At 40.9% G+C, this 27824-nt stretch overlaps 1 protein-coding gene across 2 annotated transcripts; it reads left to right on the forward strand.

Annotated features, from left to right (window-relative positions):
• IRX4 (iroquois homeobox 4) lies at positions 1–27824 on the forward strand. 2 transcript variants are annotated; one of them, XM_075316530.1, is made up of 6 exons: positions 1–165; positions 3081–3229; positions 3597–3848; positions 5402–5508; positions 25966–26291; positions 26637–27824. In XM_075316530.1, exons 2-6 carry the CDS (start codon positions 3185–3187, stop codon positions 27395–27397), a joined length of 1491 nt encoding a protein of 496 aa, XP_075172645.1. In that variant the 5' UTR covers positions 1–165; positions 3081–3184; the 3' UTR covers positions 27398–27824. The 2 variants fall into 2 exon arrangements, with proteins under 2 accessions (XP_075172645.1, XP_075172646.1); XM_075316531.1 differs by lacking the exon at positions 1–165 and adding an exon at positions 2219–2313.

The following is a 27824-nucleotide window of genomic DNA, read 5'->3' on the forward strand; positions in this document are numbered from 1 at the left end:
CACAGGCTTAGTGAAGTGATTGCGGTGCCTGGGGACTGAGCACTACTCCACTCTGTAGGCAGGTACGATCCACACCAATGTCTCCATTAGCAGCCAGTGACACCGTGCCAGCTCCAGCACACCTCTAGTCTGCGGACAGCGGGGCCAGCACCGGGCTGCTCACAGGTAACATCACCTTCGCTTCCTTCTGGCAGGGCATTCCTGGGTGCAGAGATCCAGATGTGGCCATGTAGCCCGGGACTCGCATCAGTCTCTCTGTGCTGGGGTTTGGGGCTTGTGTCTGCTCTTCTTTGTCTTATAGGGAACTTTCCTCCAGAGGACTTCATTCTGGAGTATTTAGTGGAACTTGTGGCATGTGAAGCATTCACCTGTGATAGCCATCGTTAGGGTCCTTGGTGCCATCGTTAGGGTCCTTGGTGCCATCGTTAGGGTCCTTGGTGCCATCGTTAGGGTCCTTGGTGCCATCATTAGGGTCCTTGGTGCTAATTGATATATGTTCTAATGTCAATTACCAGCATTATGAAGAAACTTTCTTGGGTTGCCCCAATGTCAGGGCTCAGCTCTCTACTCTGCAGGGTCACCTCCGGAAAGTTTGGGATTCTCAGTAAGTGGTCACCTTGTGTCCTTATGTGTGGGCAATGACTTCTATATTGTAATATGTAGAGATGGCCTGCGGATATTTACAATGCATGTACTAAACTGCACAGTGCCATAAGATATGCTGGAGAGGTGAAGTGTTAATGAAGTGGGTTCATTTACCAGGTATCACTTGTGTAAGTAATGGCAGGGGCAGCCTGTGAGGGCCCAGCAGGTGACATGCCCTAATGTGCCATCTGTGTGCCACACCAAAGGCTGCATGTCCTGGGAACATGGGTGAGACATCGCGAAAGAAAACAGACGTTACCTCTCTCCTAACTTTCCATGGACATGAAGAAGCCGCTGTAACCAGGATATACAAAGCATCCCACACCATTAATTCCGGCAGCCAGAGCAATGAATTTATATGTGACAGCCTTTGTTATGTAGATCAGATTGTTTGTACCGGGCAAGACACTTATTAAAATGGCAAAATGGCATGCATGTCAGCTACGGGGACTACATGTGCCATCATCTGGAGTGGGCTTCATTAGTGGAGCTGTGCATAGGCTTTCTGATGCGATCATATTATATAAATATTGCAAAAAGTTAATGCTGTGTTCAGCATATATAATGTAGATAGATAGCTAGCTAGAAAGATAGATACATAGATAGATAAATATTAGATGGATAGATAGTTATTAGATGGATAGAAAAATAGATATTAGATGGATAGATAAATATTTTAATGGATAGATAGATAGATAGATAGATAGATAATAGATGGATAATTATATAGATAGATAATAGATAGATAGATAGAGGGATCGATATATAGATAGATAGATAATTATATAGATAGATAATAGATAGAAAATTATGTAGATAGATAATAGATAGATGATAGATAGATAGATATTAGATGGATAATTATATAGATAGATAGATAGAGGGATAGATAGATAGATAGATAATGGATAGATAGATAGATAGATAGATAATGGATAGATAGATAATGGATAGATAGATAATGGATAGATAGATAGATAGATAGATAGATAGATAGATAGATAGATAAAGATCTAGACAGATAGAGATTCTGTACAAGTTACTAGAGACTTGGAGGTGATGTGAAGATATGTATATATATGAAGCATTGCCATAAGTAATGAAGGCAATTAAGCAGTATATAGTTTATTAGGTTTGCTGTGGTCTCCAGATAGTCATCAATCACTCTCAATCGAGCTGTCAGCAGTGGGCACATTCGTTTCTGGGAGGCAGTCTTCCAGCTGGGGAAAAGAAGAGAACACCGTCATTAATTAGAGTGTGACCCTGGGGCTATCCGCATGTCTGAACCCAGGCAGCTATCTGAGCAAGTCAGCACACTCTAGATGTACAGATAGACGTGTACCTGGCTGTGCTGCCCATCCTGTACCATGCACACACTGCCAGGAGACTTTCTGTGATGCCACTCTGATATATGTATATACATATATATATATATATATATATATATATATATATATATATATATATATATATATATATATATATATATATATATATTGTACACCAGCCAGTAGACATGTTGGATGTTGTGTAGATATTGTCCTGCACTTTGCACTGTGCAGACCCCGACCCCCGTCCCCGCTGGGCATTTCTCCCGTCCTGTATAATATAGGGCGTTATTGATATTATACAGTGTGGACACCACTCTTTCTATGGATGCCCCTCTTGGTCAGTCACTTCCATACTCCACAGATTATAACTTCTGGGGATCACAGGTCGCACTCTCTCCTACATTGATGTGGCGCATAAAAGGCGCATTGGTGTCAGTTTTTAGTTTCCCAGGTCGGTGCCGATTTTAGTTTTATCCGCACTTTTCCGACCTTGACAATACTAGATTAATACAAATGAATAGAGATTTCATGGATTGTTATAAGACTCCCAAACCTTCTATTAGCTACACTCCACCTATGATGTTCAGTGAGTAAGATACAGGGTCAGATCCTTTGCACTTCTGTCTCTGGAGTTCAGTCCAAAGTCCCATTTCCAGCCCTCTCATTTGTAAATTGGGCTCATTATTAGTGTAACAGCTGCTCATTAATTAATTTCTAATTAAAAGCGCTTCCCATCCTTCAGTGAGTAAGGAGATAAAATCATTATGGTGTATGGCAATGGCTGCTTCATCTCCTCGCCCTGCACGAGTGCTGTACAAACACCTATAATTACCTTGTACGATCACTCGCACGATCCATAAAGCGATCGTTGGAGATCAGTATTTCGCACCCTTGGCTGCACCGCTCTGGAGATGAAAGGGTGTGATGACGTCAGGGCTTGCACCTTGCCTGCTGGCTTTTCTATATACTGATTAATATTTTTAGTAAATGTTCTTGGGAGCAATATTCCGGGGTCTTTTCTATATATTCCTAGGTGTTTTGAACAGAGGAGGGAATAAAAGGGTTAAAAGTTAAAGATGATTTTCTTCTTCTTCCCCCTTTAAGCATCTGGGAACCTGTGGTCACCAATTGTAACAGAAGAAAGCTCCGCTACAGTAAGCCAGAGAAGACCTCTCCTGCCTTTTCTGGGATTCGGGAGTTGATGTAACATGTCATATCCTCAGTTTGGGTATCCATACTCCTCCACACCTCAGGTGAGCGCCATTGACTACGGAAAACCATAGAGAAAAGATAGATTGTGTAGGACAATGCTAATTTACCTGTACTTATTAATGTCTTGTGAGGGTGCAAAATAGTTCGAAATAATAGTATTAAATAATAATAATAATAACTTTATTAAACTTAGTATATTAAGCAACAAAAAATGTCATATGTTGTGCAACATTTACATACATGTTAGGAATAAGATCTGTAAAATTGCACTTTATTTAATGTAGCTTACTAATGCTTTATCCAGTAATACTACTGTGATCATTGAGCCTGCACTCTGTTCACACTACATGCGGTCATGCAGTTTCTGAGCTTTAGCCCTTGTTCTCATTGTGTGACATTACCCCCTAGTTCTTGATGACCACCAATTCATTGTCAACCTGCTGCGAGTCAAGTGGAAGGACTTTATCAGACCCAGCTGCCCCGGCCTCTGCTCAGACCCCAGTGTATTGTCCTGTGTATGAGAGCAGGCTGCTGGCCACTGCCAGGCATGAGCTGAACTCTGCAGCTGCACTAGGAGTCTATGGGAGCCCCTACACCGGCTCCCAGGGCTATGGCAACTATGTCACCTATGGCACTGACGCCTCTGCCTTCTACTCTCTGGTAAGTCTGCACGGCTCACTATTAGTTATTCCCTAAGTTCTCTTAATTATTCACTGAGTGTATATGCAGATGTAGCAGAGCTGAGTGTGTCATTTGGTACTATTATATTGCAAAGGACTGCAAGAAAGCCTGATATATATATATATATATATATGTGTATATATATATATATATATATATATATATATTCAAAATAACTATATACATACATATGTATAGCAAAGCTGAGTGCTTCATTGAGATATATATATATATATCTTTTAATTTTTTTTCAGTATATCAAACTTCCCTGCAGTCCTTTGCAACACAATAGTACGAAAGTACACATTCAGATCTGCTACATCTGCATATAGAATTAGGGATTCCCTAAGTTCCCTTATTCACTGAGTGGGTGTGCAGATGTAGCAGAGCTGAGTGTGTAATTTGGCATTATTGTGTTGCAAAGCAGTGCAAGGAAGTCTGATATATATATATATATATATATATATATATATACATATACATATATATATATACACACATTTATATTTGTGCTGAGTGTTTAATTATATATATATCTATATATATATATATATATATATATATATATATATATATTTATACATATATAGTACTATTGTGTTGCAAAGGACAGCAAGGAAGTCTGATATAGTGAAATATATTTAAATATAGAGCTGAGCGTTTCATTATAACTATATATAAATATATATATATATATATATATATATATATATATATATATATATATATACAGTATATAACATGTCCGTTTATCAGACTTCCTTGCAATCCTTTGCAACACTGCAACACAATAGTAACACATTACACACCCAGATCTGCTATAGCTGCATATACGATCACTTAATTAAATATATATATAGATAAATAATTTTATACATATATATATATATATATACACATATGCAGTCATTCTCAACACAGGTGTGCCAAATTACACACTCAGCACTGCTGCATGTATTTATATTGAGATATATATATATATATATATATATATATATATATATATATATATATATATATAAACACACGCGCACGTATATATATATCCTCAGGAAGCCCCTCAGCATGTCTGGGCTCACATTTATCTGCTGGTATTACATCTCTTCTGCAGATTAGCATAGAGTATTTATCTTCTCCATTCTTCCCAGATAAACAGGTAGTGACAGCCTGAGATGGATGTTGTCAGTTCTTTTATCTTTTGTTGTAGTGCAGAATATGTATAAATGTGTATGAACTGCTTCCCTTATCTATAAACATATTAACAGTAGAATGAGTTTTGGAAAAGGATGTATAATGCACTCATTCATTATATATCCGCAGGAGCAGGCAGCAATATACAATTGTGTCATGAGAATGAACTAATTTGTCTTGTATTTAGCATTGTGTTATATTGCGATTATTAGGCTGGTCTGGGAGCCCTGATAACAGTAGGGATTGGAAGTAAGGAGTGGCTCCAGATAGTTAATGTGTAGGAAATAAGAAGGCTTGTATATGTATACTGTCATCTAAACATTCTTGACCTTATGTTACAGAACACATTTGATTCCAAGGATGGGACGGGATCTGCGCATGCGGGTATTGCCCAGACGGCTGCTTACTATCCTTATGATCACACCCTGAGCCAGTACCAATATGACAGGTAACTGATATACTCATACATCATATCCTCAGAATTGCAATATCATCCTGGAGCTTCCAGTTGGGTCACTAGTCTCCCTGGTAATTGAGTTTAGTAAATGAACTGCTATAAAGTGAGATATTTACTGGTCCTTATACATGAGCCAGTCACAATCCTGGTAAACTGAATGCCCCATATAGGTGGACATTATTACCGCTGTCTATAACACAAGACACAGGATCCTCCGCTGGTGTATGTTAGGTCAGCACTTATTACTTTGTATTGGAACTGAAGTATCAATCAGATTAGGACATGAATGGAGCAAATGTTGCCCTGTACCAAGCTAATTACATAATGACACAAAATATTACTTGCACTTATTCACATATATATTGTATGAGCTGTGCTGAGCAGAGGAGTGTCACATATAGTATTAGTATGCCCAAATTATTACTTGCACTTATTCACATATATATTGTATGAGCTGTGCTGAGCAGAGGAGAGTGTCACATATAGTATTGGTATGCCCAAATTATTACTTGCACACATTCACATATATATTGTATGAGCTGTGCTGAGCAGAGGAGAGTGTCACATATAGTATTGGTATGCCCAAATTATTACTTGCACTTATTCACATATATATTGTATGAGCTGTGCTGAGCAGAGGAGAGTGTCACATATAGTATTACTATGCCCAAATTATTACTTGCACACATTCACATATATATTGTATGAGCTGTGCTGAGCAGAGGAGAGTGTCACATATAGTATTGGTATGCCCAAATTATTACTTGCACTTATTCACATATATATTGTATGAGCTGTGCTGAGCAGAAGGGAGTGTCACATATAGTATTAGTATGCCCAAATTATTACTTACACTTATTCACATATATATTGTATGAGTTGTGCTAAGCAGAGGCGTGTCACATATAGTATTACTATGCACAAATTATTACTTGCACTTATTCACATATACATTGTATGAGTTGTGCTGAGCAGAGGGGAGTGTCACATGTAGTATTACTATGCCCAAATTATTACTTGCACTTATTCACATATATATGTATGAGCTGTGCTGAGCAGAGAGCAGTGTCACATATAGTATTAGTATGCCCAAATTATTACTTGCACTTATTCACATATATATTGTATGAGTTGTGCTGAGCAGAGGGGAGTGTCATATATAGTATTACTATGCCCAAATTATTACTTGCACTTATTCACATATATGTATGAGCTGTGCTGAGCAGACGGGAGTGTCACATATAGTATTACTATGCCCAAATTATTACTTGCACTTATTCACATATATATGTATGAGCTATGCTGAGCAAAGAGGAGTGTCACATATAGAATTACTATGCCCAAATTATTACTTGCACTTATTCACATATATATTGTATGAGTTGTGCTGAGCAGAGGGGAGTGTCACATATAGTATTACTATGCCCAAATTATTACTTGCACTTATTCACATATATATTGTATGAGCTGTGCTGAGCAGAAGGGAGTGTCACATATAGTATTAGTATGCCCAAATTATTACTTACACTTATTCACATATATATTGTATGAGTTGTGCTAAGCAGAGGCGTGTCACATATAGTATTACTATGCACAAATTATTACTTGCACTTATTCACATATACATTGTATGAGTTGTGCTGAGCAGAGGGGAGTGTCACATATAGTATTACTATGCCCAAATTATTACTTGCACTTATTCACATATATATGTATGAGCTGTGCTGAGCAGAGAGCAGTGTCACATATAGTATTAGTATGCCCAAATTATTACTTGCACTTATTCACATATATGTATGAGCTGTGCTGAGCAGACGGGAGTGTCACATATAGTATTACTATGCCCAAATTATTACTTGCACTTATTCACATATATATGTATGAGCTATGCTGAGGAAAGAGGAGTGTCACATATAGTATTACTATGCCCAAATTATTACTTGCACTTATTCACATATATATGTATGAGCTGTGCTGAGCAGAGAGCAGTGTCACATATAGTATTAGTATGCCCAAATTATTACTTGCACTTATTCACATATATATGTATGAGCTGTGCTGAGCAGAGAGGAGTGTCACATATAGTATTACTATGCCCAAATTATTACTTGCACTTATTCACATATATATGTATGAGCTGTGCTGAGCAGAGAGGAGTGTCACATATAGTATTATCCTTATTATTATTATTATTATTCTCAGTAGTTTCTGTATTTACAATGATAAGAATCCCTCTTTTCTACTAAACTCTAGCCACCAGGGTCATGGTGTCCTTTAATGTCATAATTTTTCCTTTAATTGTGATGGCTGTGAAGTGTCATAGCACATTTCACAAGTCACTCCATAAGAGCAGGTCTAGCCTGTCTCACTTGTTCTACTTAAAGTTATATATAGCAGAATATCCACGGGTCAGTGTATGGCGCCGGATCACAGTACCTGCTCTATACCGAGGCTACTTTACATATAGATAATATAAGGGAATGTGGCTAAAACCTAATCAGAACTTTAAGCTGTAATATATTTATGTATTATTTATTCATTAGTTATTTATTATATACATTTTGTCCTTATGAAAAGCAAAAGAAATTGTGACGCCATAGGGGGATAATTTCCGAGGGACGTCCAAAACCTGCCATGAGTTGTTATGGCCTCTCTATAGTACATGAACTTTTCTGCAGTTCTTGATCTGCGACTGTTCTCTTTTAATGAGTCAGTGCAATGAAGCCATAAAAGGTCAGCTACACAATTAGTGGTATTACATACCGTATTGTAGCAGGACAGCTTGCTTGGCTTCACTGGAATTGCTTATTTTTACATTTTCAGTTTCAAGTTACATTGAACAAAAAGTACTGTATGTTATATAGGGCATTAAGAAAAGGCAAAATATTATATAGTTTTACGAGGACCTCAGTCCATATCAATTGTTCTATAGGAAACCCGGCCCTATATATCCAGCATATTGCCATCAGACGTAGGCACCTATACCCAGTACTGCACATTACATCATTGTGTATCTTCAGACAAAACTCTGCTCTGGCATTAGCAATTGTATTTTTCCCATAAGATATTGTAATGATATGACTCCGACATTGTGTAGGATTTGGTACATTTCATTGTCATTCCATAGTGTATATATATAAGATGTACATGTATTAATTGGTGGATGACAGTTGAGGATCTGAACACATGGCACAAATCCCTATCACCGTTCCATCATATTCTACAGTCCCATCGATGCTGCAGACGTAGCCCCATTATGGTACGTAGAGCAGATTTTGGGGGACAGGAATTCCTGCATGAAATCTGCCCCCTGTAAGCTTACTCATTTGGAGGTGACAAACCTACTTATAGGGGGTGCTATTGGGTTTGTGACTAGGGATGATCGAATACCTCAAATAATCGGCTTTGCGACTATTTGCTGAATAGGTCGCCGCTATGCGAATATTCGCGAATATTCGGTGTGCAATGTAAGTCTATGGGAAACCCGAATAACAACTATTCGGAACTATTCGGGCTTCCTATAGACCTACATTGCGCATCGAATATTCGCATGGCGGCGACCTATTCATCGGATATTCGCGAAGCCAAATATTTGAGGTATTCAATCATCCCTATTTGTGATGTCTGGACTGGAGCTACCCAATGACAGTGAAGGTCTGACAGCTAGGATCACCATCAATACCTAAACTGTCTACAAGGAAAATATACAGTTATATGGTGGCCATACAGATGAATAGCCACCAGGTATGGTCCTCCAGAGCAAAGCCGCACACTGTTCTGACCAATAAAGGGGCATTCTGTGTAGAGTCCCCCTCTATGACGTCCGTTAGGAGGAATGGATGCAATTCAGCCTTTTACAGCAAGCATTTAGGAAATCAATGTGTTTCTATTTGCTTGCATATGATAGATGTTTGACACTAAATTCATGTGATCACATTTTTTATGTTTCTAAAGATTTGTATTTAACTAAAGGTCTATAGAGTTTGGGAGTTTGGGGAATTTAGCACTTTATCATTGTGTCATGTGTGTGTGTCTGTCCATGGTCTTAGTGCGATTTTCTACATGAGAAATGGTAGACTATATGGACCGGTGTTTTGTATTACAATACGCATGATTTCTTGTCTTGGCATTCCAGTTCTGTCTCAGAAAGTTACCAATAATATATGTGATCATCTAAGAACACATAGAATGCCGTCATAAAGCCATACTGAAAAACATGCCTGCACCTGAACATATGCGTACAGAAACATGCACATGTACATACACATATATACACACACAAATATGCACAAGTGCACACATACATACAATTATATACACAAATATGCATATATACACACAAATATGTACATGTACACACAAATATGCATATATACACACAAATATGTACATGTACACACAAATATGTACATATATGCACACACAAATAAGAACATGTACACACAAATATGTACATGTACACACACAAATATGTACATGTATACACACATATGCACATGTATGCACACCCACATGCACATGTATGCACACCCACAAATATACACATGTACACAAACAAATATGCACATATGCACACATAGATATGCACATGTAGACATGCAAATATGCACATGTACACACTCACAAATAAGCACATGTACACACTCACAAATAAGCACATGTACACACTCACAAATATGCACATATGCACACACAAATACGCACATGTAAACATGCAAATATACACATGTACACATAAATATTTACATGTACACACACTATATGATAAAATGATAGATGAGTTTCTTTGCCTGGCAGAACTGGAAAGGTGTGACCAAATTATTAGTTTGTTTTACAAATTACAATGCTGAAAAGATGTACAGGAAATCCTAATGAACATGATAAACAGCCTCTCACAGAACAAAATTTTTTATAATGGAGGTATTGTTCCTCCACACAAACCTCTTAGTCTGTCTTACACCAGCCCCATATGACAATGTAAATTGCAGGATGAAATTTTGAAAACAAATTGGTATAACTACAGTATATAAAGAATAGGCCAAATAAAAGCATAGACATTGTTCTTAAAAGTTACCTAACCGCGGAAACACATACACATACACACTCATACACACACACTCATACAAACACACATACATTCACTCACACACACACACACACATACATATACATGCACACATGCACATAGACACACACAGACACAAATACAGACACGCACACACACACACACACACACTCATATACACACTCATACACACAGACATACTCATATACATACACACATACACACATACACATGCACACTCATACACACATAAACATACCCACACAAACATACCCACACATGCATACTTGTACACACATACACACTCACATACATATACATGCACAAACACAGACATATACACACACATACACTCATGCTCACATAGACACACATTCATACACAGACATGCAGACATACACAAACTCATACATATACATAGACACAGACATATACACACACAGAGAAACAGACATATACACACACATTCATACACACACATACATACTCATATACATGCATACACTCACACACATAGACACATACACACACATATCAAACATACTATACATGCTCACACAGACATACACACACACAAATACACACTCATACACACAATCATATACACACACACACACACACACACACACAGAATTTCAGCACTTCTTCCCTTAATATCATCATTTCCTTTTATTCCAACATGTCTTATATTGCAAAGAAAACTGATCATTTTTCTATGTGTGCGTCAGTTCCCTCCCCTCTCTCTGTTGGACTACTGGCTACGGGGGGGATCACTTTACCCCTACCCCATTATGTATGCAATCAGCAACAAGATTCATTGAGTCCCAAACCCTCTGCATCTTTATTTTTATTTATTTTCAAAACAATCTAGCTGACAGACAGTGGAGAAGTTTTTTTCTGCTTACTTTTTAGCATTCATTTCTATGGTTATCAGTAATTTAATGGAGTATTTTCTATTTAATTGACAATTCATGAAATTTTATAAGCAAACAAAACATTTCACCATCAAAAATAGTGTTAAAGGAAGACAATGATTTAAAACCCCTGGCAAAAATGTAAAGGAACATCCCGGACTGCTGCCCTGAAGGGGCTCATGGGAGGGCAGCATGACTGAGGAGGGATGCTAGGCCTTAGACCGGGGCCACACGGGGCAGTACTGCGATGCTCGCATGACACTCGGCTCGCGCTTGCAGCACCGCAGGAGCCGAGTGTCATGCTAGTATCCATGCGACTGCGGTCCGACCGTGCGAGCGGACCTCAGCTGCAGGGGGCGGTCTGGCTCTGAGGTGGGACGGCCCAGCGCTGCGGAGGGGCGGGCCGGCATGGAGGAGGGTAGGGAAGGATTTATCTCCCGCTCTCCTCCGTTGCCGGCTATTGCGATTTTCGCTCTGCAAGCGTGGTATACCGGTGTACCGCGAGTACAGTGCGATTTTTCTCTTGCCCCATACACTTGAATGGGTGCGAGAGAAAAGAGTCTTGCATTACAATCGCAGCATGCTGCGATTGTTTTCTCGGTCCGATTAGGGCTGAGAAAATAATCCCTCATGTGCGCTGACACAGGCTAGAATTGGTCCGAGTGGAATGCGATTTTTTATCGCACTCCACTCGCACCGATTTTCTCGCCATGTGGCTTAGGCCTTATGCAGGCGTCACACGATACGATCTATCGTGCGATCGCACGAGCGATCGTACCCGCCCCCATCGTTTGTGCGTCACGGGCAATTAGTTGCCCGTGGTGCACAAAGTCGTTAAACCGCCGTCACACGTACTTACCTGCTGAGCGACGTCACTGTGGACGGTGAACATCCACTTCCCGAAAGGGGTGAAATGTTCGGCGTCACAGCGACATCACACAGCGGCCGGCCAATAGAAGCGGAGGGGCGGAGATGAGCGGGATGTAACATCCCGCCCACTTCCTATGTTCCGCATAGCCGGCGGGACGCAGGTAAGCTGTGTTCATTGTTCCCGGGGTGTCAAAGGAAGCGATGTGTGCTGCCACGGGAACGATGAACAACCGGCGCAGAGAAGAAGAAACGACTTTTTGAAAATGAGCGACGTGTCAACGAGCAACGATAAGGTGAGTATTTCTGCTTGTTCACCGTCACTCGTAGCTGTCACACGCTACAATATATCAAATGATTCTGGATGTGCGTCACTTACGACGTGACCCTGCCGACATATCGCACGATATATCGTCTCGTGTGATGCCCGCATAAGTCTCAGCTAAGGGGTTAATTTGTGGTGTTACTTTGTGCAGGGAAAAAGTGTAGGGTGGAGCTGTAGGGTCAGTTGGGATTTGGGGCACTCCTATTGGTTAAGGGGTGGTGTTTTAGGGGGTCAGGTCCCCAGGGCGGTTGGTCACTTTTACCTTAAAGGCAACCAGAATTGTTCCCGCTCACTCACCCTGTAGCAGTTTCGGTCAACCAGCGCGGAGAAGAGTATGGAATGACTTTGTCGCAGCAGCGGGGGAAAGGAGGGGGGGTATTGAAGGTGGGGGTTTGCACAAAATAGTGAGGGGGGAACCCAGTGCAGGAATGGGTTACCACTGGTGGTGCAATTAATTGATTACATGGGTCCTTGCTGGGTTGAGTCTCAGCGGGACATGGGTTGGGCAACATTCGGCTAGGTGCCCTCGAGTCATTGTGGTACGGCTGAGGGCAGGTGGTGGAGCTGATGTTGTAATCAAACAGTTTGGTACCTTCATTTACCCCTTCATCTTTCGGGTGTTTTTCATTGGGAATTTAAAATGCTATTTATGGTTTGATGTTTTTGTTGTTTAATAAACGGGGCTGCTGTGGCCTTTTGTATCCAACGTCACGCAGTCTTTGTGTTTACTTTAGGTAAGAATTCGGGAAGTGGGTGGGGTGATGGTTGGTTGGACAAGATAAGGGCCGACTAGACAGACGTTCTGGAGTCATGCTGAATTCAGGCTTTGATGTTTCGTGGACACATTTGAGGCATTGCCACACATCCACTGCCATCTAAGTTCTATTTAGATTTTGGAGGAAACCATGTTTAATCTCATGGACCTGTTTCTACACATGTGACATAATCTTGGCTGTGGCATGTCCTCAAGAAATATTTACTGTGTGACAATTTGTATTGGGTACAGTGAATAGTCTGAAGAATCTGTTTCCACTTCAGCCACACAATATTATCCAAACATAATAGAAGCATTGTTCATAGGGATCATTTACAGTATGTACACTATGTGGACGAATAATTGGGACACCTACACATTATTTATACTGGAGCTTTTTAGCAGCCATTCTAAATCCACCGTCGTTAATATGGAGTTGGTCCACCCTTTATATCTATAACAGCTTCCCTCTCCCGTGAAGACATTCAACAAGGTCTCAGGGAGTGTCTGTGGAAATTTTTGCTCATTCAACCAGAAGAGCATTTTTGATACTAGACATTGATGAAGTGACAAAATAAGCCCTGGCTCGTTATTTCTGTTGTGGTTTCTCCAAAATATGTTTGATGGGGTTGAGGTGAGGACTCTCTGGTGGCCAGACTTGTTCTTCCACGCCAAGTTAAGCTAACCATGTCTTTATGGATCTTGCTTTGAGACGTGGGGCACAATCATGGGTCACAGATGAGGCCATTCTCAAAGTATTCCCAGTAGGAGCAGTCAAAACTTTGGTGGAACTTTTAAGTCACACAGAGGCCTAAAGGGTACTTTGCACGCTGCGATATCGGTACCGATATTGCTATCGAGCGTACCCGCCCCAGTCGGTTGTGCGTCACGGGAAAATCGCTGCCCGTGGCGCACAACATCGCTAACACCCGTCACACATACTTACCTTCTCTGCGATGTCACTCTGGCAGGTGAACCGCCTCCTTTCTAAGGGGGTGGTACATGCGGCGTCACAGCGAAGTCACACGGCAGCCGTCCAATGGAAGCGGAGGGGCGGAGATGAGCGGGACGAACATCCCGCCCACCTCCTTCATTCCTCATTGCGGCCGGCTGCAGGTACGAGGTTGTTCCTCTTTCCTGCGGTGTCACACATAGCGATGTGTGCTGCCGCAGGTACGACAAACAACCTCGCTACTGAATAGGCAACGATTTTTGGTAAGTGAACGACGTGTCACATACCAATGATGTTTGCCTCTTTTGCGATTGTTTAAGGTCGCTCATACGTGTTACACAATGCGACGTCGCTAATGACGCCGGATGTGCGTCACAAACACAGTGACCCCGACGATATATCGTTAGCGATGTCGCAGCATGTAAATGGCCCTTAAGAGTTTGGGGGCCTGATTCCAATTCCACTTTGCTTCTTTTTTGCTTTCAGTTTTGGTTGCAGAAAAAAGAAGCAGCATGTCACTTTTTTTCTGCGTTTTTCCCTGCATTTTGCCATTGACAATGTTAATAAAACGGAGGGTCAAAACGCACCAAAACGTGGCAAAAATGCGTTTTTTTAATGATTTTTCAGCCAGAAGTGTGTTTTTCTGCCAGAAGGTGCGTTTTTTGCTGGAGAAAAAAAAACTGAAGTGTGTGCACATACCCTATATTGTTTTTGAACAGTAGCCCTCTTCTGTCTATGTCCGCTCCTGGTTCCCACAAAGCTATAAGCATACAAATATGCATAATGTCTCTGTATCCAGAAATATTAAGATTTCTCTTCATTAAAAGTAAGGGGCTTAAGATGACCCCCTGAAAACAACACAATAGTATTATCTTTCCTCCACCAAATGTTACAGGTGACACAATTCAGTCAGCAGGTAATTAATGACTAATAATTTAGTAGTTGTTGTCACCTGATGTCTCCTGTAACAGCACAGAGAAATCAGTGCTCTCTGAATACCTATGACAATAATGTCGAAGATGTCATCTGCAGTCTTATGTAACAACCCAGATAACACCATGATAACTCTAAGTACAGATATTAGATGTTAGCTGCCGTCCTATGTAACACTATGGCCACCATGTTCAGTGGCAGTGGTATGTGAAAATACTATATTGCTTGATAGAAGTAGGGCCTCTCTCTACCAGAACAAGTTCAAGTCTTCTGCAGTTCTGCTGCTCATGAAGTTCTGAAGCCAGTTGGCCATCCACTATGGTCCTCATGAGTTCACCCAAAAAAACAGAAATGTTATTACTCTAGGATCCGACAATCATTGATATGGCTTTTTGGTAGCAGTGATTAAGGGGTCAATCTGTGCTCAAGTCACTGTATACGGGAACACTATTTCTGAGTGCCTGTATACCGAGCCGCTTTCCACCTGGGCACAGAGAAGAGATGGAATTAGGACCAAAATTGAACCAAAATACTGTTGCATATGCCGTATGTCACATTTGTTAGGGGTTCATAAAATTTTACCTCACTAGACACTTTTAGGGTATGTCTGAAATCCAGCTCACCTGCACCGAGGTCATCATTTAGCCATGCGTAGATGGATCCATGCAAATGGCAACAGTGTGGAAATACCTTAATGAACTGATAACAGTGGATGTATCTCTGGATGATTGCAAAAAACATCAAATTAACTAAGGGTGTATGCCAATATTTTGGTTTAAAAAGTGGTATACAAGTAAGCCAACTAAGTGCTTGAGTAAAGTTATGCTACACAGCCTAGAAAATGCCCCAGAGGCATCAGCCTGTATGAGCTACTATTATATGATTTATTTTAAGACTGTCTAGTATAACTATTATGAGCTGTCTATTAGGGTAAATGCACACCTTGTCTTTGAGACGCCGGTGCAGATGCCAGGATTTCTCAAATGAAGCCTCTATGGGAAAACACAGGCAGTCATTTTCCTGAAGTGGCTTTGCTAGTTGTTTGGCATCTATTACTCCCTGCTCTCAATTATAGAGAGTGGGGGACTTTCTAGTTGAAGCTACCCGAAGAATGGACAGGTCACTTCTTTTAACCACTTCAGGGTTTCTGAAGCGTGAAGTTGTTATAAGATGTAAAATAAGATGGACATTGTGCACAGCAAGAGGGGCCTGGTTGTTGAAGCAAATATTTAGTATTGATCCTAGACCTGGTCCAAAAGGGTGCCGCTGAACATTATTGGAGCAGCTGTAAAATTAGTGTCCCTCAAACTTTTCAGCTATGCTTAGACATTACACCCATGGGGCATTGTTTGCAGTTTTGCTGTGGTATGTAAAGGTCAGCATAATTTTATCTCAATTACAGCAAAAATAAAACATGCAACCTCCATGTTATAGGGAAGGGGGCTAGACCAGATTGATGGATAGCTTTGTTAGGGAAGATTTAGTATAACCTGTTTTCCTCACTTACTCCTCTGTTCTTTCTGAGATATTTGGTCCAGTGGGGGTCCTATCAGACAGCCTTATTTGTATAAGTGGGCATACAGGGATAGCTGTCAGTCACTGATTGTACCTCCTACTGGACCGAAAATGTCATAAAAAGCAGACTTGAGTCATGCCCGTCCGAGCCCCATCTGCTGGTTACGACGAGTATTGAGCACCCGAGCATGGTAGTGCCCACTCATTACCAGTCATACTGAATGTTTTCTCACAAAAATTTACAGTATATCTATCTCCTTAGCTCTTTTACTCTGTAGCACAATGCAAGCACACTGTACGGTAGGACATGATGCAAATGTGAAAATCCACAGCATGCCAAAAATTTGTGAGTAAATGTGGTTTACAACCCCATTCACTGAATTTGTATTGCATTTTGTTGTGGTATTTTAACGCAAATTATGCAACCAAAGTCCAGAAAAAAATCTGCTGTGTGATTCAGCCATTAGAATTAAGCATCATTTACATGGAAAGATAGTTGTGAAATGAGCGTACTAAAATGCTTATTTCACCATAATATCAGTGCAAACAGGCTGCTGATCCGGTCAACGAGCAAACCACTTGTTTATCGGGTGAAATGAACTATGACACAAAGATCATAGTTCTCGGTAAGGTATCATCCTGTGTAAACATGACTTGCACTTCCGAGATCCTTGGCAGCCTATAGCTCGTGAGCAATCTATCACAGATTGTTTATGTCACTTCATTTAAGGGTACTTTACACGCTGCGATATCGGTACCGATATCGCTAGCGAGCGTACCCGCCACCGTCGGTTATGCGACACCGGCAAATTGCTGCCCGTGTTGCACAACATTGCTTACACCTGTCACACTACTTACCTGCCTAGCAGTGTCGCTGTGAACGGTGAACCGCCTCCTTTCTAAGGGGGCGGTTCGTTCGGCGTCATAGCAACGTCACTAAGTGGCCGCCCAATAGCAGAGGAGGGGCGGAGATGAGCGGGCCAAACATCCCGCCCACCTTCTTCCTTCCTTATTGCTGGTGGGACGCACGTACGATGAGTTTCCTCGTTCCTGCGGTGTCACACATAGCGATGTGTGCTGCCGCAGGAACGACAAACAACCTCGCTACTCACCTGTCAACGATTTTTGGTGTTGGAGCGACCTCTCCAATACCAATGATTTTTCCTCTTTTGCGATTGTTTTAGGTCGCTCAGAGGTGTTACATGCTGCGATGTCGCTAATGACGCTGGATGTGCGTCACAAACACAGTGACCCTGACGATATATCGTTAGCGATGTCGCAGCGTGTAAAGCACCCTTTACTGTAGTCTGGTATGTAAATAATAGGCTAATAAACCAAAGCTGATCCATAAGGTTTGACGATTTACTGTGCCGTCAGCCAGTCCACATGAATGGACGCTTAGATTCCTCCACCCGATAACAGTCGATATGATGAGCACAATGGACCCATAATGACACAAATATGTGTATTAAATGAAAAAAAACAAGATAGCCAGCACTAAATGTGCTCTACAGCACTAACAATTCCAAAATGTACTTATTATTAAAATTTGAGATTTTAACAAAAATTGCAATTTCTTGAGGTACCCCACCACGTCACGGCAAATCTCTTTGGACAGTCCTACTCTAAAATATTCTTATATATAATGTGCCATACGGCCTCATATATGAAAAGTAGAACTGTTCTTAGCAGCACTTACTTGGTGTTTTTCAATCTCGAACCCATGACTGAATCATGGCTGTGGGCGGGACAGGCCCAAGCAAATGCTGCTTGAAGTAAATAGCCTGTGGACAGGGCCTGATGACTGAATGTGAACAGTCACCAATTGCCAAAATCAAGACAGGTGGAATACAACCCAAATTGGGGTGCACGGCAAGGTGGGGGTCAGCCACCGATCAATTCAATAAAAAAAACAAGACAGCCAGCACTAAATGTGCACTACTGCACTAAAAATTCCAAACTGTACTTATTATTCAAATTTGAAATTTTTGGCAAAAAATTGCAATTTCTTGAGCTACCCCGCCACGTCATGGCAAATCTCATTTTGGCAGTCCTACTCTAAAATATTTTTATACAAAATGTGCCATACGGCCTCACATATGAAAAGTAGAACTGTTCTTAGCAGCACTTACTTGGTGTATTACTATAGATATCAATAGGATCCATATACACATCCTTCCCTTACACAAGCTATGAAAGACCATGTACATGAACCAACAGTTATTTGAAGGTTACATATTACAGACTTAAAAGCAATCATTTGATAAATGCATAAATATCAGGTTACGATCCTCAGAAGATATTACCCCATATATGTATCCTCAAATATTGAAGCACTTATAGACATGAACACCAAAATCTCGAATAGAGAAAAAATCTAACCCTATTGTTGCTACAAGTACACCAAAGAACAGTGATCTTCCCATATGATTCGGAGCCAAGATTTACTGGTATTCTAGCAAATATAAATGAAAAAAATCATTGTGATGATGGGTGTAATAGAGAGTAACCATTGGATTACATTTGCTAAGTTGTTGCAGCCATTTTTTTACTTTTCACCAAACTTTCAGCACAAAGCCTTTTAGGTAGATATAGAAAAAACTAACCTTTGTGCAAAAAATGATCCTCTGTGTCAACCCTGACATTTATTATTGCTCAAATACTGCCATACACAAGTTTTAAGTGTAGAATAATAATATAAAATAAGTCAACCAAAGGCCTATTCATCCAAAGGGTTTTTAATTACAAGTACTGTCCCAGTGGAGACAGGACAGCACTCACAGTGAACAAAGACCCATTAAAATCAATCAGATAATTCACATGTGCATCCATCCTCACCAAGAAATAATAGCATGGGAGCCTTTGGTCAGTTCTTGGGCCTAAAGGAAAAAGTCATCCTTCTTCTAATTTACAGACCTATTTTTATACTGTTTATCCAAATACAGCTTGAGCTGGCCTAAGACTATATTCAGATGAATGATGTAAAGCTTGTCTTTGTTTCACTCATGAAAAGGGTAGCATTTCATCAGTTGGTGTCCAAGTACATTCCATTTTTTGCTGACCCATGGGTTGAGCAGAAGCAGGTCATTCATCGATTATCTCTACTTAGACCAATGGTTCATGTGGAAAATCATACAAGCTAATTGAACTTATTGTGTTATTGTTCCATTGAATATGAACATACCTTGTGTTAATAGGCTTTATATAAGGAAAAAAAATAATAGTTCATAATAATAATTCATTCTGCTTGGACCACTGTGACAAATTCAGAACAAAAATCAGCTAAACAGACACAACTGGCAATTTGAAACTGAAGCTAGTTATTGGACCACATTAGCAAAGGTGGGTCATTGTATTTTAACTCATGGTGAGTGATGCGCAAGCACCAAAGTGCCTGCGCGCTCGTTACTTGAATCATGAGGCTCTGATGATTTGACTCGCGAGCATAATGGGAGTCTATGGGGAACTTGATCATTTTTCCAGCAGACCCCCCTTGGAAGGCTGGGGAGACTGACAACTCAGCATGAACAATATGCCTGGACGCATTTCCGACTCCATGTTGCTGCTGGGAATTAAAATATTAAATAATTTAAAAAAAAAAGCCTGGTGTCACGCCATTTTTTATAACCTTGCAAGGTGAAGCAAGGGGGTTGGTAGTAACAGGCTGGGAAGATCCATAGTTATTTGGCCCTTCCACCGACTAAAAATAGCAGCCCACAACGACTTCAAAATTGGCACATTGCAATAGATGTGCCATTTCTTGTGCTTTGCCCGGCTCTTTCCAATTGCCCTGGTACGGTTACAATCCAGGTAATATTTTTGGAGTTAATGTCAGCTGTGAATTGACAGCTGATCAAGCCCAGAGGTTATTAATGGATGGGGGTCTATCAGACACACCTATTACTATCCCAGTAAATGTAAAGTTACAAAAACACATACACACACAGGAAAAAAAATAATTTCAATAAAGACTCCCCCACACTATCCCTGTATCAATATATTTAAAAGCCATGAAGATCAGACTTAATCCATGGTATAGTGTCCTACGACATCCCTGGAATCTGTATTCCAACCTACTGAGCCCCGTTCAGAGCATGAGGTTCTATAGGTCACTCCTGGTCAGCATCAGACATAGAATTTTCCACACGCACTGAATTGCTAACATCATCGCACAGGGACCTTTGGAGCACCGTTCTCTAAATGAGGCTCCATGGGTTGGAGAATGGATTTGGGGGAAGTCATAGGACCACTGCACATTGGATTATGTTGGATCTTCATGACTTTTTTTAAAAAAAATAAATAAATAAATAAATAAAAAATGGTGAACAAGGTATTGTGTAATTATAGATGCTTTTTCAAATAAATTATTTTTTGCTTTGTGTGTATTTTTTTAACTTTATACTTACTGGGTTAGTAATGGGGGTGTCTGAAAGATGCCTCTACATTACTAACCCCTAGGCTTTATACCTACTGACAATTCACAGCTGACATCAAACCAAACAATATTACCCAGATTGCCACTGCACCAGGGCAATTGGAACGAGCTGAGCTGAAATTCCAGAACTGGTGCAACTAATGGATGTCCCAATTCTGGGGCGGCTGCAGGCTGCTATTTTTAGGTTGGGAAGTGGCAAAATAAGCTGTCTACTTCACCTTGGCTGGTTATCAAAAATAAAGGGGACCCCACGTCATTCTTATAAATTATTTATTTATTACATTAAACAAGGTTAAAAACAACCTTCAGTGCCACATGAAAGGCACTAAAGGGTGCAAGTGTACAACTCTGTCTATATGCCTGCTCTAATCTAAGCTCTCCCTACTATATCAACTCTCCTTGAACTGCAGTGTGCCAAGCATCTCAACCCCCAAGTCTCATATAAGACCCAATGATGTAATGCCAGGACTGTAAGGCTAGAATCGCTCTAATAAACTATCCCTTTTCCAGCAGCTCTCCCTAGACTATTTCTGGGGTACACTGTGCTATGTATGGTGTCTCTGCTTCTTATATAGACTTGATGACATGATGTACCAGGCCAATCACAGTAATGCCAAAAGCCAACAGGTAATCCCCGTATGTTTAGTGGAGGAAAAACAGTGAGGGGTGGAAACTCAAGCATGGTGCTCAAGCACCCACTATACTTGGCCGAGCAATGACCATCCCCGAGTAACGAGCCGTTCCAAGCACTCTTGCTCATCACACTTCATTAATTGAAATTCCAAAAAATTCTTAACTGGCTTCAAGGGAATCAAATGAAATTGTATGGGTAGATTTTTATTTTGTGCATTTCTTTAACTCACTTTTCTTTTTTTGTCTTGGGGTATGTGCTGAAGGTGCTTGCACCAAATTTGTCACAATGATACACAAGGTTCAAGTAAAATATATCTTTGTACCGTGTTAGCCAGTAGAGATAAAAAAAAAATTGTTTAAAAGAACAGAGAGTCCTCAGTGGTTGATACCTTTTAATGGCTAACTGAAAAGATGGTAATAATTGCAAGCTTTCGAGACTACTCAGGTCTCTTCATCAGGCATGGTATAACACAAAATCTGAAGATTTTGACGTGACTCTTCAGATTTTGTGTTATACCATGCCTGATGAAGAGACCTGAGTAGTCTCGAAAGCTTGCAATTATTACCATCTTTTCAGTTAGCCATTAAAAGGTATCAACCACTGAGGACTCTCTGTTCTTTTACACAAGGTTCATGAATTTTGCTCAAAGTTGAAAAATATCTTGTTTTTTCTTTAACCTTTTTTTCTCTTTAACCTTTTTGAAAAATCTCAAATGATGAATCAGGTGGAAACACCTGGTAACTAGAGATTAGCGGACCTGTGGAAGTTCAGTTCGGTGGGTTTACCCGGACTTTACAAGATAGAGTTCAGTTTGGGACCCAGACTTGACTTAAACCCCAATGGATGTCACTAATTGGGCAGTTTGGGTCTCCACCCCCATACAGCCAGGCATAAACAGAACACTTACCTTTTTATTTTGTGCACACTACATCTGATCCCCCTTTTGTTAACCCCCCAATGTGAGCTGATCAAACACTGGAAGCTGCTCGCACTGGGCTTAGCACTGAGTGTATCCAAGCACAGCGATGGTCACGTGAGTGGTTTGCATACATAAAGCACCCTAACCTGAACTCTGTTTTTTTGAGGGGAAAGCCTGTGATTGGTACTAACACCGAACACTGAACTTCGGGTTCACGCAAATGTAGTGCTAACCCTAAACCATGGGTTCAATGGTGAAATTAAAAAATAACTTAAAATAAAATAGATAAAGTAGGCTTCAAAAACTAAAGCTCAAATCTAAAGATGAATTTGGTGCAATCTAAAAAAAGTCACAAAATACTAAGCCAGGGTCGATTCACTAAAACAGGAGTTGTACCCGCCAATCATAATGAAGGCCTCACTGGAGTACAATGTGCCTAATTCACTTAGAGATGCTCGCCACAAAATGAATTAGTAGCATCTGGTAACTGATGTGCACTGGCCCCTGAAATGTACTCCATTTAAGGACTAAAAGTCATCTAATTTTTCATGAATTTGACGGCCTGGCGTAGACACCCCCTATTCCAGCCGAGGCCCTCATATTGTGAAGTTGTCCAAGATCCATGAGTAAACAAGCAAATGTCACAATATTTTTGGGCAGCTTATTAAAAAAATAAATATTGCAACTTTTTAGGGTGTTTTATGCCAGAATTTTGGTGTAATGAATCAGGCCCTACAAAAACGCAACTAAAAAAACAAACGCATGTGCAATAATAACTTGGGCCCTATATGTCTAACCATATTAAAGTCTAGATATTTATCATAGTAACTAGAAGGTGGCCCGATTCTAACATATCGGGTAGTCTAGAATGTGTATGTAGGTTAGCAGATTGAATAATAAGATAATGAATGAACTGGATGGGTTAGGTTTAATTTAGTATTCTTACAATTGTTTATTGGTTTTAAAATGACAAACAACAGAAGGAACAGTTTTAATGTCTAAAGCCCGCTTTACACACTACAATAAATCTTACGATGTGTCGGCGGGGTCACGTCGTAAGTGACGCACATTTGGCATCGTAAGGTACATTGTAGTGTGTAACAGCTACGTGCGATTGCGAATGAATGGTAAAACGTTCATCGAACGCACGTTGTTCATTCCTCATGAATTGAACATCAGGTTGTTCATTGTACCCGGGGTAGCGCACATCGCAGTGTGTGACACCCCGGGAATGATGAACAGATCTTATGTGCGTCCTGCGGCTCCCGGCCAGCAATGCGGAAGGAAGGAGGTGGGCGGGATGTTTACGTCCCGCTCATCTCTGCCCCTCCGCTTCTATTGGCCAGCTGCCACGTGACGTCGATGTGACGCCGAACATCCCTCCCACTCCAGGAAGTGGACGTTCGCCGCCCACATCGTGGTCGTATGGACGGGTAAGTACGTGTAACGGGGGTTAATCGTTTGTGCAGCACATTCAACAAAATTGAACGTGCCGCACATACGATGGGGCGGTTACGATCGCATATGATATCGTATGCAGAATCGGAACATGTAAAGCAGGTTTAAGTATAATGTTTAATGATGTCCATGGCTTGTAATGAAAGAAGGCCATGAACAGTATAAAGTTAAGTAAAAATATGCTGATGCTGTGATGTGGCCCAATGCTGGTATGTGCCCCCATCGTGGTGTAGCCACCATCCTGACATGTGCCCCCATCCTGCGGGTTAATGTGTGCGGGGGGTGGAGTGCGGGGGAGGTGGAGCTGAGCGGGCCATGGCGCTGAGGACGTCAGTGCCGGGGACTGCATGGCTGAGGACAGGTGACTATGCAGGTGTGTGTGTGTGTGTGTTCAGTGTATACATACGGAAGGCGGAGTGTGGGGGGGCAGAGCCAAGTGGGGTAATGTGTGCTAGGGGCAGAGTGCGGGGGGTGGTGGAGCCGAGCGGGGCCATGGCGCTGAGGACATCAGTGCTGGGGACTGCATGGCTGGGGACAAGTGACTATTCCTATGTGTGTGTGTTCAGTGTATACATGCGGAGGGCAGAGTGCAGGCGGGGGGGTTGAGCCGAGTGGGATAATGTGTGCCGGAGGCAGAGGCGAGCGGTGGGTATGTGTCGGCTGGGTTGACGGTGTGGGCTCCCGGGGGTGCACCACTCACCGGGGAGTTGGGGCTTCGTGTGGGTGCGGGGAAAAGTGTCAGGCGTCGTCCTGTCAGCCCGTAGTTCGGGCTATTCAGTTAGCTGAGCCGTTGGTCGCAGGCTCTTTAGCGCGCGTGGTGTGGCGATGGTTGTCACTGTAATGACGTCATTTTAGAGCAAGACAGACAGACAGACAGACAGAATAAGGCAATTATATATATAGATGATTACTTTCCTTGCTGTTGCTGCTTGCCTCTATTTTTGGCTTGTTTCAAAATCAAGAAAATATGCTCAGTATATAGAGAAGAAAACGCTAATAATGAACTGAATCCCATTTGATGGTATATTAATTGTTCCCTTCCAATCTTATTGGCTGGGAAATGAAAAAAACCACATTGTAGCCATCTAGCAGGTGAAGATTTCTCACCTTCCATGTTACAATGCCTTTGTATTAGGTGAATCACAGAGCAGCAACCTCAGATGCTTGGCATTCAGGGCTACCCAAAGCTCTGCATCCCCTTGCCCTGAAGGGATTGAAAACTGTTTTACCTTACTGCATCTATTATCCCTAAAGCAGCACAAAACCACTTAAGCCATCTCAACCTTTTTTCTTAAGACCACATGGGTGCGGATGACCTTTCAGAATAGTGTGCATTAAATATTCAGCTGCAATCCTCTGTCTTTATACGTTTTTACAATTTCATCAACAAAAGCCTGAGACATGGCTAATAAAGGAGTAGGAAGGAAATATTTATATTAACAGTTATATCCTCAGGTCATTCAAATTTATCCTCTTAAATCTGGCTTCTTGGGAAATATGACCTGCACTCTCTGAGATATTAACCATAGAGTAGCACAGTCTGTAGGTCACCCTATTATTGGCATTATTGCAATGCTTACATTGTATTAAAATTTACATGTGACTTTTTTACTTGTTTTGTGCACACAGCTAGCTGGTTTAAGGACATGTAATTTATCAGCAACATTGTGTTGTCAGGTATGGAACCATGGATGGAGGTACTCGAAGGAAAAATGCTACTCGTGAAACCACCAGCACCTTGAAGGCCTGGTTGCAGGAGCACAGAAAGAACCCATACCCCACCAAGGGTGAGAAGATCATGTTGGCCATCATCACCAAGATGACCCTCACCCAGGTGTCCACGTGGTTTGCCAATGCCAGGAGGAGGCTTAAGAAAGAGAACAAGATGACCTGGCCACCAAGAAACAAATGTACTGATGAGAAACGACCTTATGATGAGGATGAGGAAGATGAGGAAGACGAGTCTACAAAGGACAACATTAAGAACGAAAAGAAGATAGAAGGTTTGTTCACTTTAAAATAAGTCCTGACTTTTTATATAGGCTAGTTGTTTTTGTGATTGATAAACTTGTATAAATAGCCATGTGGGGTTAGGAAGGTAGGTTAGATCTTCTCCATAATGACTGCTTGTTTGCATGCAGCACAATAATGTATATTATTATTATTATTATTTATTATAATAGCACCATTTATTCCATGATGCTTTACAAGTGAAGAGGGTAGACATAAAAAACAAGTACAAAGTACATGAACATTACAAAAACAGACTGGTACAGGAGGAGAGAAGGAAGGAATGGGAATTATGGGAAGGAATAGAATTAATTGTCCCTCTTCACTTTTCTTAACAGAGGAAACTACTGGAAGAGAAGACAAAGACCTAGACCTTAGTGACCTTGACGACTTCGATACAATAGAGTCTGAAAGCTCTGAATGTGAGTTAAAACAACCATTTCACCACCAATCTCAACAAGAAGGACACCAAATGCGGACCAGGGATTGTGTCAGTGATCATTGTAAAGACGTTATTCTGAAGATGCCACTTACCATTTCTTCAGTAGACCAAGAAATTGATAGGGCTAAGAATTGTCTAAAAAGTGTTGTTGATGAATGCGACCAAGACTTAATAAGGGTGAGGCAAAGAGGCTGTGAATCCAAACTGTGCTTTCAGCAGCAAAGTCAACAACTACTTGATTCCAAACCAAGAATTTGGTCTCTGGCTCACACAGCCACCTCCTTAAATCAAACTGAATATCCATCGTGCATGTTAAAGCACCAGGGGGTTTCCTCTCCGTCCTCATCTTCATCATCCTCTTCTTCTTCTGCTGTGTCCACTCCAGTTTGTATTATTGACAGGCGGCAGGATTCTCCTGTAACAAGTCTCAGAAATTGGGTTGATGGAGTTTTTCATGATCCATTGTTCAGACACAGTACTTTGAACCAGGCTCTCACCAACACCACCGTTTCTTGGGCCACCACTAAGGGAAGCATTCTTGAAGCTGGTTCTTTAGGACGCTCTGTTGGGAACCCTACCAATATGACAAAAGGACAGGACAATAATAAGGAATTTATTACATTTCCTAAGTCTGGGAGCAAAATGTTCTGCTCGTAACCTAATAGTAGTTTATAAAGATATGAGACTTTCTTGCAGAAGACATACCATCTCATCGGATTTTATTCTCATAATCCAGTTCCATGGACTCATGTTTCAGATTATGTTCATCCATTCATGTTTGTTTAAATGATCTTTTCTTAAAAAGTCTCAGTGTTGTGACAATTATTTATATCGATGTCTAAAGCACGGACTTTGCTATGTGTTGGAGTAATTGCTGTTTACAAACCAGAAGTTTACAAAAGACAACAAAAAGCTAGAATTCCAGGTTCTACCATAAGAACAGCATGCTAGATAGTAATGAGCCATCCAGAAGATTTCTGTTAGTGATTCACAAACCGCACTGCTTTCAAGTTTACACAATGCACATATGTTGGATGTACAGAAATGGCATTTCTATTTGTTCACTCCAATAAATGGTCTGTTT

Source organism: Anomaloglossus baeobatrachus, chromosome 6 (genome assembly GCF_048569485.1).
Source record: "Anomaloglossus baeobatrachus isolate aAnoBae1 chromosome 6, aAnoBae1.hap1, whole genome shotgun sequence".
Taxonomy (NCBI): Eukaryota; Metazoa; Chordata; class Amphibia; order Anura; family Aromobatidae; genus Anomaloglossus; species Anomaloglossus baeobatrachus.

What these genes read in the sequence shown, in the direction of transcription:
- IRX4 (XM_075316530.1), top strand. Translation starts at nt 3,185, where the DNA reads ATGTCATATCCTCAGTTTGGGTATCCATACTCCTCCACACCTCAG. An exon ending in CATACTCCTCCACACCTCAG is followed by an intron (nt 3,230 to 3,596) that starts GTGAGCGCCATT and finishes ATTACCCCCTAG; the next exon opens with TTCTTGATGACCACCAATTC. An exon ending in CCTCTGCCTTCTACTCTCTG is followed by an intron (nt 3,849 to 5,401) that starts GTAAGTCTGCAC and finishes CTTATGTTACAG; the next exon opens with AACACATTTGATTCCAAGGA.